The sequence below is a fragment of the Ceratotherium simum genome, chromosome 22 (assembly GCF_057802395.1).
Source record: "Ceratotherium simum simum isolate JZ-2026a chromosome 22, ASM5780239v1, whole genome shotgun sequence".
Classification (NCBI taxonomy): Eukaryota; Metazoa; Chordata; class Mammalia; order Perissodactyla; family Rhinocerotidae; genus Ceratotherium; species Ceratotherium simum.
Genome location: NC_141921.1, coordinates 15,671,672 through 15,685,262, shown reverse-complemented (window position 1 = coordinate 15,685,262; position 13,591 = coordinate 15,671,672). Strand labels below are relative to the sequence as shown.

Here is a 13,591-nt window from a genome sequence, read left to right as displayed (position 1 = left end):
TACAAGGTTGTTCACCATATTATTATGCATAAAGTGGGCCATTCGAGAGGTGCTGTAGGCATCCACCCGGATCTCCTTTACTAGGCCAGTGCTCTCGTCTCCCAGCCGCTGTGAGCCTGGGCTGCCGATGGCTCACAGCTCTCCTGCTCATCCCTAGAACTGCCGTGGACTGAAAGGAGTCTTCGCCCAGGAGATAACCCCTGCCCCTCCCTGAGGGTCCAAAAGGCCTTCCCTGTGGGTAGTAACACAGCACACATTTGCAAATTGTCCCTCCACTCTCCCTTCTGAAAAAATAGTGTCTAGGCTATTGAGTGTTGAACATGAAATATAATAATGTATGGGTCTAGGGTCCAAAGTAAATTACTATAACATATTCCCCCCTCTTCCCTTCAGATCTACTAAGTTTTGTGCATAAGGCATTTATTTTTCTGATTATAAAAGAAATGCATGTTTATTTTAAAAATAAAAATCCTCCTAATAGCATCATCATTAATACGTTGATGAATCTTCTTCTACTCTTTTATAAATATATCGTGTGTGTGTTTTAATAAATTGATGTCATACTGTAGGGACACTCTTTTGTAGCCTGCTTTTTTTTTCCCTTAATGCTACTGTAAGCATTTTTCCATATAATGAAATTCCTCAAAAGCATGATTTTAATGGCTACGCAAATATCCTATCATATGATGGACCATAATTTATTTAACTCTTCTCTTACAACTGGGCATTTGAATAATCTTATGAACTCTAATGAATATCCTTAGATTTCTATGAGCATCTCTGATTATTTCCTAAGGCTGAATTCCTAGACAGAGGTAGAATTCCTGAGTGAAAGAGCATTGCCATTTTTAAGGTTTTTGACACGTGTTGCTGATTGTGAGAAGACATTTTTCATAGTTGATTCTTTTGCTTTTGCTTATTTTGAGATGATTGTAGACTCACAGGAAATGTTAAAGATAGCATAGAGGTGTTGTGTACCCTTGCCCCAGTTCCCCCCAATAATGACATCTACTTTAACTATAGTACAATGTCAAACCAGAAAATTGACGTTGGTACAGTGTATGTGCATATCTGTGTCATTTTATCACGTGTAGACCCGCGTAACCACCACTGCAGTCAAGAGACAGAACTGCTCCATCGCCACACAGAGCTCCCCATGCTGCCCGTTTACAGTCACACCTGCGCCTCTCCCACCACCATCCCTGGTCCTTAGCAACCACTTATTTGTTTTCCATTTCTATAATTTGTCGTTTTGAGAATTTTGTATAAATGGAATCATATAGTATGTGACCTTTTGTCAGTAGCTTTTTTTTGCTCAGCATAATACCCTTGAGATCCATCCAAGTTATTTCATGTATCAGTACTTTAATCCTTTTTACTGCTGAGTAGCATTCCATGGTATGGATATACCACAGTTGGTTTAACCATCTACCTACGTAGGATATTTGATTTTTTCCCAGTTTTTGGCTATTACAAATAAAGCTGCTACGAACAATCATGTACAGGCTTTTGCGTGGACATAAGTTTTCATTTCTCTGGGATAATCGTTCCAGGTGTACGATTACTGGATCATATGGTAAGTGTATGTTTAGTTTTTTAAGAAACTGCCAAGCTATTTTCCATTACCAGCAACAAAGCATGAGAGATCCAGTTTCTCCACATTATTGCCAGCATTTGGTATTGTCACTATTTTTTATTTTAGCTGTGTTAATAGGTGTGTAGTAACATTTCATCATAGTTTTTTTCCATTGAGAAGTTTCATGTGTACAACATTATAATTTGACTTCTGTATACACCCCGTGTTCACCACCAAAATCTAGTTTCCATCCATCACCATACAATTGATCCCCTTTACCCATTTCCCTCTCTCCCCACCCCCCTTTCCCTCTGGTAACCCCCAATCTGTTCTCTGTATCTATGTGTTTCTATTTTGTTTGTTCATTTATTCTGTTTTTTAATCTTCCACATACGAGGGAAGTCATACGGTATTTGTCTTTCTCCATCTAACTTATTTTACTTTGCATAATACTCTCAAGGTCCATTCATGTTGTCACAAATGGCAAGATTTCATCATTTTTATGGCTGAGTAGTATTCCATTGTATATATACCACATCTTCTTTATCCATTCATCCATTGATGGGCAAGCTTAGGTTGTTGCCAAGTCTTGGCTATTGTGAATAATGCTACAGTGAACATAGGGGTGCATATATATTTTCAAATTAGTGTTTTCATGTTCTTCAGTTAAATACCCAGAAGTGGAATAGCTAGATCATATGGTAGTTCTATTCTTAATTTTTTGAGGAACCTCCGTATTGTTTCCCATAGTGGCTGCACAAATTTACATTCCCACCAACAGTGCACAAGGGTTCCTTTTCTCCATATCCACTCCAACACTCATTATTTCCTGTTTTATTTTTTGATAATAGCTATTCTGATGGGCATGAGGTGATATCTCTTTGTGGTTTTGATTTGCATTTCCCTATTGATTAGTGATGTTGAACATCTTTTCATGTGCCTGTTGGCCATCTGTATATCTTCTTTGGAAAAATGTCTGTTCAGATCCTTTGCCCATTTTGTAATTGGGTTGTTTGTTTTTTTGTTGTTAGGTTGTATGAGTTCTTTATATATTCTGGATATTAACCCTTTATCAGATATATGATTTGCAAATATCTTCTCTCAATTAGTCAGTTGTCTTTTCGTTTTGTTGATGGTTTTCTTTGCTGTGCAGAAGCTTTTAGTTTGATGTAGTCCCATTTGTTTATTTTTTCTTTTGTTTCCCTTGCCTGGTCAGACATGGTATTCAAAAGGATACTGCTAAGACCAATGTAAAAGAGCATACTGCCTATGTTTTCCTCTAGGATTTTTATTGTTTCAGGTCTTGCATTCAAGTCTTTAATCCATTTTGAGTTAATTTTTTTGTATGGTATAAGATAGTGGTCTACTTTCATTCTTTTGCATGTGCCTGTCCAGTTTTCCCAACACCATTTATTGAAGACACTTTCCTTTCTCCATTGTGTGTTCTTGGCCCCTTTGTCATAAATTAGTTGTCCATAAATGTCCAGGTTTATTTCTGGGCTCTCAATTCTGTTCCATTGATCTATCTGTCTGTTTTTCTTCTGTTTTGATTACTATAGCTTTGTAGTACAATTTGAAATCAGGGAGTGTGTGTCCTCCAGCTTTGTGCTTTTTTCTCAGGATTGCTCTGACTATTTGTGGTCTTTTGTGGTTCCATACAAGTTTTAAAATTTTTTGTTCTATTTCTGTAAAAAATGTCATTGGAATTTTGATAGAGATTGCATTGAATCTGGAGATTGCTTTAGGGAATGTGGACATTTTAACAATATTAATTCTTTCAATCCGTGAGCACGGAATATCTTTCCATTTCTTTGTGTCTTCAATTTCTTTCAACAATATCTTATAATTTTCAGTGTACAGGTCTTGCACCTCCTTAGTTAAATTTATTCCTAGGTATTTTATTCTTTTTGTTGTAATTGTAAATGGGATTCTTTTCTTTTCTTTTTTTTTTTTTAATTTTATTTATTTATTTATTTTTCCCCCAAAGCCCCAGTGGATAGTTGTATGTCATAGCTGCACATCCTTCTAGTTGCTGTATGTGGGACCTGGCCTCAGCATGGCCAGAGAAGCGGTGCATCGGTGCACGCCTGGTATCCGAACCCGGGCCGCCAGTAGCTGAGCGCGCGCACTTCACTGCTAAGCCACAGGGCCGGCCCTGGGATTCTTTTCTTAATTTCTCTTTCTGGTAGTTCATTTTTAGTGTAAAGAAATGCAACAGATTTTTTAATATTGATTTTGTACCCTGCAACTTTACTATATTTGTTTATTATTTCTAGTAGTTCTTTGGTGCAGTTTTTAGGGTTTTCTGTGTATAAAATCATGTCATCCACAAATAGAGAGTTTTACATCTTCCTTTCCAATTTGTATGCCTTTTATTTCTTTTTCCTGCCTAATTGCTTTGGCTAGAACTTCCAATACTGTGTTGAATAAGAGTGGCAAGAGTAGGCATCCTTGTCTTATTCCTGATCTTAGCTTTCAGTTTTTCACCGTTGAGTATGTTGGCTGTGGGTTTGTCATATATGGCCTTTATTATGTTGGGGTACCTTCCTTCTATACCCATTTTATTGAGAGTTTTTATCATAAATGAGTGTTGAATCTTGTCAAATGCTTTTTCTGTGTCTATTGAGATGATCATATGATTTTTATCCTTCATTTTGTTAATGTGGTGTATCACATTGATTGCTTTGTGAATGTGGAACCATCCTTGCATCCTTGGAATAAATCGCACTTGATCATGGTGTCTTATTCTTTTAATGTACAGGCATACCTAGGAGATATTGCGGGTTCAGTTCCAGACCACTGCAATAAAGTGAATATCACAAAATAGTGAGTCAACAAATTTTTTGGTTTCCCAGTGCATGTAAAAGTTATATTTACACTATAATGTAGTCTGTTAAGTGTGCAATAGCATTATGTCTAAAACAACAATGTATATACCTTAATTAAAAGATACTTATGGCTAAAAGATGCTGAACATCATCTGAGCCTTCAGGAAGTCGTAATCTTTTTGCTGGTGGAAGGTCTTGTAAAAAATGCAATATCTGTGAATTGCAGTAAAGCAAAGCACAATAAAACAAGGTATGCCTCTATCATTGTAAATGTTTGCTAATATTGTGTTTAGGATTTTTGCATCTATATTCATCAGAGATGTTGGCCTATAATTTCTTTTTTGTTGTTGTCCTTGTCTGGTTTTGGTATCAGGGTAATGTTGGCCTTGTAAAATGAGTTAGGAAACATTCCCTCCTCTTCAATTTTTGGAAGAGTGTGAGAAGGATAGGTATTAAATCTTTGAATGTCTGGTAGAATTCACCAGTGAAGCCATCTGGTCCTGGACTTTTGTTTTTTGGGAGGTGTTTTTTTTTTTGAGGAAGATTAGCCCTGAGCTAACATCTGTTGCCAATCCTCCTCTTTTTTGCTGAGGAAGATTGGCCCTGGGCTAACATCCATGCCCACCTTCCTCTGCTTTATATGGGATGCCACCACAGCGTGGCTTGATAAGTGGTATGTAGGCCCATGCCCGGGATCCAAACCTGCGAATCCAGGGCCACCAAAGCAGAGCACACAAACTCAACCACCATGCCACCAGGCTGGCCCCTGGGAGGTTTTTGATTACTATTCAATCTCCTTATTAGTGATGTATCTACTCAGATTTTCTGTTTCTTCAGGATTCAGTCTTGGAAAGTTGTATGATTCCAAGAAGTTATCCATTTCTTCTAGGTTGTCCAGAAGAACATGTAGCTGTTCATAGTATTCTCTCGTAATCCCTTGTGTTTCTATGGTATCCATTGTAACTTCTCCTCTTTTGTTTCTGATTTTGAGTCTTCTCCCTTTTTTTCTTAGTGAGTCTAGCTAAAGGTTCGTCAATTTTTTTAATCTTTTCAGAGAACCAGATCTTAATTTTATTAATCATTTCTATTGTCTTTTTAGTCTCAATTTCTATTATTTCTGCTCTGATTTTTATTATTTCCTTTCTTCTACTGACCTTGGGCTTCATTTTACTTCTTTTTCTGGTTCTTTTAAGTGTAATATTAGATTACTAGTTTGAGATTTTTCTTATTTCTTGAGATAGGCTAGTGTTACTATAAATTTCCCTCTTGATACCACTTTTGCTGTGTTCCATGGATTTTGGTATGTTGTGTTTTCATTTTCATTTCTTTTCAGGTATTTTTTTGATTTCTCCTTTGATTTCTTTTTTGACCCAATAGTTGGTCAGTAGCATGTTGTTTAGTCTCCACATATATGTGATTTTTCCAGCTTTCTTCTTATAGTTGATTTCTGGTTTCATACCATTGTGGTCAGAAAAGATGCTTGATATGATTTTAATCTTCTTAAATTTATTGAGACTTATTTTGTGTCCCAAAACACGCTCTATCCTTGAAAATGTTTCATATGTGCTTGAGAAGAATATGTAGTCTTCTGCTTTGGGATGGAATGTTCTGTCCATATAGCTGTTAAGTCCATCTGGCTAGGTTTCATTTAAGGCCAATATTTCCTTGTTGACCCTCTGTCTGAATGATCTATCCATTGATGTAAGTGGGATGTTAAGGGCCCCCACTATTATTGTATTGCTGTCAATTTCTCCCTTTAGGTCCATTAATAATTGCTGTGTATTTCGGTGTTCCTTTGTATTGTGCAAATATATTAATAAATGTTATATCTTCTTGATGGGTTATCCTCTTTATCATTATATAATGTCCATCTTTGTCTCTTGTTAGCTTTTTTGTCTTTAAGTCTATTTTGTCTGATATAAGTATGACTACACTTTATTTCAGCTGCCATTTGCTTGGAGTATCATCTTCCACCTCTTCACTTTGAGCCTATGTTTGTCTTTATTGCTGAGATGTGTCTCCTGGAGGCAGCATATTGTTGGGTCTTGTTTTTTAATCCATCTGGGCACTCTGTGTCTTCTGATTGGTGAATTTAATCCATGTACATTTAGGGTGATAATTGGTTTATGAGGACTTACTACTGCCATTTTATCTTTTGTTTTCTGGTTACTCTGTATTTCCATTGTTTCTTTTTCTTTGTGTATCTGTCTTCCATTTCCGTTTTGGTGGTTTTCTGTGATGTTTTTCACAGTTTGCTCTTTTTTTATTTTTGTGTCTCTTTTCTAGTTTTTTGTTGTTACCCTGAGGTTTGTATAAAACATCTCATAGATAAAATAATCCTTTTTCTGCTGATACCATCTTATCTTCATTTGCCTAAATAGGTTCCATGCTTTTCCTCTTCCCCTTTTATGTTTCTGTTGTCACAAATTATCCCTTTTTGTGTTTGTTACCAAATTGAAGTAGCTAGTTATTTCTTCTGCTTTTTTTCCCTTTAACCTTCATGCTATAATTAAGTGTTTAGCGATCTGTTCTGATATAGAGTTGCAATTTTATGATTCTGTCTATTTATCACCTTACTCAAAGTTTTGTGTACTTTTGCCTCTTCATTTCACATAGAAGACTCCTTTCAACTTTTCTTGTAAAGCAGATCTAGCGGTGATGAACTCCTTCAGCTTTGTCTGGGAAAGCCTTTATTTCCCCTTCGTATCTGAAGGATAACTTTGCTGGGTAGAGTATTCTTGGCTGACAGTTTTTGTCTTTCAGTATTTTGAGTATGTCTTTCTACCCTCTCCTGGACCCTGCTTAGAGTCTCCAGAGTTTCTGCTGAGAAATCTGCTGATAGCCCAGTGGGGATTCCTTTGTAGGTTATTGTGTTTTTTTCTCTGGGTGCCTTTAAAATTCTTTCTTTATTGTTGACTTTTGATAGTTTTATTATCACGTGTCTTGGAGAAAGTCTTTTTGCAATGAGATAATTAGGTGTTCTATTAGCTCCATGGACTTATATATCCAGTTCCTTCCCCAGGTTTGGGAAGTTCTCAGCTATTATTTCTTTAAATAAGCTCTCTGCTCTTTTCCTCTCCTCTCCTTCTGGGGTACCCATTATCTTTATTCTTCCTTTCCTATCAGAGTTGGATAATTCACGTAGAGTTACTTCATTTTTTAAAAATCTTGGTTTCTCTCCTTTTCTACCTGAATCATTTCTAGATTTCTATCTTCAAGCTCACTAATTCTCTCTTCCATATGATCTGCTCTATTTCCAGTGCTTTCTAATGCATTCTTCATCTCATTTATTGAGTTCTTAAGCTCCAGAATTTCTGTTTGGTTCTTTTTTTAGAGTTTCAGTCTCTTTGGTAAAGTGTTCCTTCTGTTTATTAATTTTATTCCTGAGCTCATTGAACTGCCTTTCTGAGTTTTCTTGTAGCTAGTTGAGTTTCTTCATGATAGATATTTTGAATTCTCTGTCAGTCAGATCATAGTCTTTCATGACTTTGTTTGGTTTCTGTAGAACCATGATTTTCTTTTTGGGATACTGTGTTACCATGGTTTTTCATGGTGCTTGCTGAGTTATTCCTCTGCCAGTGCATTTGAAGTAGAGAACACCTTCTTATTTGGGTAAAGCTTTGTTTACTTTGATTCTAACAATTCAACAGGTTGGTAATTAGAGGCCTTTCTTTTATTTTCAGTAGCTATAGCACAAGTTTCTGGTTTCTCTTACCTGAGCTGCCTCTGGCTATGTTTGATAATCGGCACATACCACCCTCCACCACCTCTGCCTGAAGTGTCCTTGGTGCCCTCCTCATCACTGCTTGTGCCACCCGGGTTGCTGGTGCCTCTTTGCCGCTGGTGTCACTGCAGCCACTGGCATCATTGATGAGGGCACTGAGATGGCAGATGCCTCCGCCATGGGTGGGGTCACCTGGGTCATGGGCATCACTGCCGTGGCAGGGGGAGGGGTAGGATGGGGGTAGCTAGGTTCACATGCACCACCACCACAGGTGGGGGGCCAGAATCATGGGCATTGCCACAGCTTGAAGGACAGCGGCCATGGGCACTACCACCTCTGTTACACAGTTCTCTGTGGCCGCAGGTGCAACTGTTGCCAGGAGGCCAGAGTCAAGTGCACCACCTCTGCTGCTGCTGTCAGGCTCCCTGGGGCTGCAGGCTCAGCTGCCATGGCTGGGAGGCCGGGGTCATGGGTACTGCCTCTGCTGTTCCCCCAGTTCTGCCTCCTCTGTGTGTTCCAATCCACCCACCTTCAGATGTACAGATGTGTGGACCCCTTCAGCATCCTGGTGTGTTGGGCAGGGGAACCTTTGTTGAGTTATGGATATTTTACTAGTTGTAGATTGAAGGGCAGAGACAAAGGGAGCACTTCACACTACCATGATGCTGGCGTCACTCCTCTCATCATAGTTTTAATTTGTGTTTCCTAATGGCTGATAATGTTGAACATCTTTTCATGTGCTTATTTGCCATCTGTATGTCCTCTTTGGTGAAATGTCTTCTTATCTTTTGCCCACTTTCTAGTTGGATTATTTGGGTTTTTTACTGTTGAGTTTTAAGAGTTCTTTGTGTAGTCTGGATAATAGTTGACTCTTAAGATTCCAAATCCACAGAGAACGTAGACATAGTCTTGCTTCTTTTATTCAGTAACAGAAGTCCGTGAGGGCTCCTGTCTCGTTTTTACCTAGGATCGAGTCTTCCTCCCCATGAGGCTGTGCCCAGGCTTGCATGGAGGGAGGCCCTGCACAATAGCTGGCTCAGTCCTGGTCATCCACGGCCTCAGAAAGCCTCCTCTTCGTGGTCTTTCTCTCTTCAGATATTGCTCACCTTTGATGACCAGTTCCTCCTGACCACTGCTGAGGATGGCTGCTTGTTCACCTGGAAGGTCTTTGATAAGGATGGTCGGGGAATCAAGCGAGAGAGGGAGGTGGGCTTTGCCGAAGAGGTGCTTGTTACTAAAACAGACATGGAAGAGAAGGTAAGAATCAGATCTAATGAAGAGGGACATGGAAATTCCTTACCAGACTGCTTCCAAACTCCTTAGACTGGCATTCAAGGCCCTCTGCAGGCTGGCTGCACCAAGGGCCCAGCGCAGACTCCCACAGCTCCCTGCGCATTCTCCACCCATGCCACCATGCTGCCCTCCTCACTGCCACTTGATTCTGTTTCCACCTCACGCCACCTGTCATTCTGCCATGTGATCATCTTGACTTATACTGTGCTCTAGTTTTAGCCTGCGAACTGGCTTTCCTCCTCCTACTCTTTGAGGGAAAGAACCATGATATACAATTCTCTTGTGTGACCAACTGTTTCTAGCACATGCTAGGCACATGGAAGACAATCAGTAAATATTTACAAAATTTAACTGACAAACTAAATATGCCAGTTGTGTCTGTGCAACTTAATAACTGCTAGTGGAGCCTTCTTAAAAAAAAAAAAAAAAAAAAGAGGTATTTAAGAAGCATTCCTGAAACCCACTCCTTTAAATAATAAAACAATAAAAGGAATAATAACCAAAATATTTTTAGGTTTGCCACGAACCAGGCATGGTGCTAATTACTTTATAAGTATTTTTTTTTTCATTTAAATCTCACAACATATTTGTGAAGAAGATACTATTATTCTCCCATGTTTCAAGAAGTGAGTTTGGAGAGGTTGAATGACGTGTCCAAAGTCACTGAGCTAGTAAGTAATAGGACCAGAGTTCTACTACTTTAATCTAGAGCCTGCTCTCTTCCTCGCTATCAGAAGGGCCCTCCCTCCTGTTAATGCAGTAAACGTTCTGTAAAGATGTGTTTTGCAGAGCTGTGAGTGCATAGCTCTATGCTGTGCTTCCTAAGGGAGAAGATGAATGGATGGTAAACTCATGAGGCTCACAGAGGACTGCAAAGCTATGTACTCGTTGCTGTTCATCCATCATCCAAAGTGCATTTATTTAATACCTACTGTTTGCTAGGCACTGGAAAATGCATGTGTGGAAAGATAAGCCTGGGCCCTGTGATCAGGAAACTCACGATCAAGTGAGGGATAGAGACGAGTACAACCATCAGAACAGCAGTGCCAACTCGCCCCAAAGCAGGATGATAGGCCCCTAGCATGTCCCAGAGATCCCTTCTAGAGCTCTCTGGAACTTTCTGCAGGAAAGGCAAAGTGGGAGGAAAGGATGAGGAAGAGCCGGTGAGCATTGAGGTCTGACCTACTGCAGGCAGGCAAATATGTCTCCTCCTCTTCCTTCTTCTCTCTGTTTTCTTCTCTCTTTCTCCCAGAGGGTAGGGAAAAGACCAGAGAGGAGACACCAGTCTTCACCAAAGGCCTCAGGAATCTAGGCTGACTCCTGACGCAGCCCCCAGCTGGGCCTGACAGAACTGCTGCCAAGCTGGAAATGACTAGCATATGTACTGCTCACTTCTCAAAACTCCCTTCTCTCTCAGCAACCATGAAACCACACTCATTATTCACTGTGAGGAACTTGGACTGTTCCTCTCCAGCTCCCTCTCTGGCTCTTTCTCCACCTGTCTTAAAAGTCACATTTCCCCAAATTCCCAACTCTCTTTTTTTCTTTATATTCTATGACATGCTGTGTAACTGCCTCTCAGGCCATGACTTACCCACTCAGTCAGTCATTCATTTATTCATTCATCCAACTAGTGTTTACAGAGGGGTTTGCTGTGTACCAGACGCTGTACTCACGTCTGGGATTACAGAATTGAAAGACATAGAGGGTCCTTTAGCTGATAGCGTGGGACGAGGTGTGGGTAAAATAAAAAAGGGAACTAAGTGTGTAATGGGTGTTATGAAGGAGCAATGCTGTGGGGGCACAGGGGAAGGGACCTGACCCAGACCAGGTGGTACTAGAGGAAGTGAGCCTTGGACGGAGTCTTCCACACCAAGGAATGAGTGTGTGCAGAGGGATGAGGGGGTGCCCTGGAGAAGATGCTCCTAGCCAGAGGGCTGGAGAATAGAGGGTGTACTGGAGAGAAGGGCAAGAGAGAGAAATAGAGATCGTGAGGGGCCTTTTATACCATGTTTTAGACTTTGGAAATTGTTCCTGAGGACCCATTGATAGATTTAAGTTGGGAATGACTCGATAGATGTGCGTCTTGGAGAGACTACTCTGCAGCAACGTGGAGAGGACTGAGGAAGGGTGATGAGTGTGTGTCTCCAACGCACATGTCTGAAACCGATGCATCTATCATTCCCACCGATAAGTACATTCCACTAGTCCACAGCAGACCCCTGGGTGCTTATTCCTCTGATAAATATTTATTTAGTGCTGACTATGTTGCTGGTCCGCTGCTAGGTTCCAGGGATAAAGCATTGAAGCAAGACAGGCCAAGTGCAACCTACAGGCAACAGTCTAGCCAGGGAGACAGTCTTCACCCACGGTCCTCTCACCTTCGCCCCACACCCAGTCAGGCACCACATTCCCTAAAATCTCTCTCACGTCTTTCCATTCTGCTCTGCTCCCATAACCCACCTCCATTCAAGCCCTTACCATCCCCCACCTGACTATGCAGTCCCCCCCCAACTAATACCTTTCCACCTTCAGTCCTTCTCTAATAGCCCATGCTGAGCATTGCCATCAGAGAGGTCTTTCTAAGGCCAAAATCAGCTTATTCAGGTTAGACAAGGACCTTCAGAGGCCCTCTAGGATAAAATTCTAACTTCTTAGCATGGCTTGCAAGGATCTTAAGGGTCTGACTCCCTCTGCCTCCCACCTACACCAAATCACACTTGGTGCCCTGACCAGGCATCTTCGCTCTTACCACCCTGACTTGGCACATGCAACTTGTATTCATCCCTCATCTCAGTACTTCCTCTGTACCAGGTCCACGCTAGTCTGCTGGCCAGGAATGCAGAAATGAGTATAACACATTCCTTGTTCTTGAGTCGTCCACGGGCAGTAGGGGAGACAGACCAGAAAAGGTGAGATAGGGGTGCACAGGGAGTAATCATAGGTGAGCAAGAAGAAAACACCTGTATTCTTACCCACTCTGTCATCAACATTAACTTTTTTAGGAAATGAGTGGTGTGTGTATCACAGTATTTTTAGAAAACTTTGGCATCAGTGAACACAACAGATTGGAGAAAGAAGACACTAGACATAGGAACCAGCAAGGCAGGAAGAGTTAGGACCTAAAGTAAAGTAATAATAGTGAAGCCAGGAGAGGCATAACAGACATCAAGTGGGACAAATTGACAGTCCTGGGAACCATCCAGCTTTGGGCACTTACCACAATTAGTAATGATCTGTTTATTTGGCTGCCTCAGAAGACTGTAAGTTCCATGGGGGCAGGCATCATGGTTCAACAAATATTTTTCAAGTGCCTACTATGTGTTAGGCACTGTTGTAGGTACTTGGGATACATCAGCAACCAAAACCAACCTTGTCAGCCTTCTTAGAACTTAAATTCTAATGGGGGAAGAAGACAAAAGACAATAAACAAAATAATAAGTAAATTATATAATATATTAGGAAGTGCCAAGATCTAAGGAAACAGTAAAAAGTAGAGCAGAGTAAGGGGGGGGGTCCCATTATGCTGGAAATGGGAAGGAGAGGGTAGCAGAATTAAATAGTATGATCCAAGGAGACCTCATTGAACAGGTGACAGTTACACATATTTGAAGGGGCTGAGAGAGTTATTAGTATAATGCCTGGCACGCAGTAGGGCTCACTGAACATATTTTGTGAGGGTAGAGGAAGAAGTTCCTATGTCTCCTAGTTTTTAGTCTGTGAGTCTTGTGGGGAAATGATGACAAGTTCTAGTTGAGATTGAGACACATGAGTTGGAGGCTAAGCAGAGCTGCAGGTCTCAGAGAGCTCAAGGCCACGGGTTTAGATAGTCTGATTCACCCACATGTGAATGTTCTTGATTCTGGTGTCCTTCTCCCAAAGGCTCAGGTTATGTTGGAGCTGAAGACTCGTGTGGAAGAATTAAAGATGGAGAATGAGTATCAGCTTCGACTAAAGGATATGAATTATTCTGAGAAGATTAAGGAGCTAACAGACAAGTTCATCCAGGAAATGGAATCCTTGAAAACGAAAAACCAGGTCTGTTTGAGAGACTGAACCAACAGCCACAAATAACAAGAAATTTCCTATTTACTCAAGATAGAACTGGCATATGCACAAACAATAAGATATATGATAATATGTGATTTTAAAGCATAGTTGATAACATCA

At 40.5% G+C, this 13,591-nt stretch overlaps 1 protein-coding gene across 6 annotated transcripts in view; it reads left to right on the top strand.

Moving 5' to 3' along the window:
• CFAP57 (cilia and flagella associated protein 57) overlaps positions 1-13,591 on the top strand; it is an 84,310-nt gene that overhangs the window by 33,604 nt on the left and 37,115 nt on the right. For all 6 annotated transcript variants that reach the window (XM_087446129.1, XM_087446130.1, XM_004442052.3 and 3 more), the window contains 2 exons: positions 9,224-9,385; positions 13,304-13,459. In XM_087446129.1, the coding sequence (XP_087302255.1) occupies positions 9,224-9,385; positions 13,304-13,459 (318 nt within the window). The remainder of the gene's footprint in view (positions 1-9,223; positions 9,386-13,303; positions 13,460-13,591) is intronic.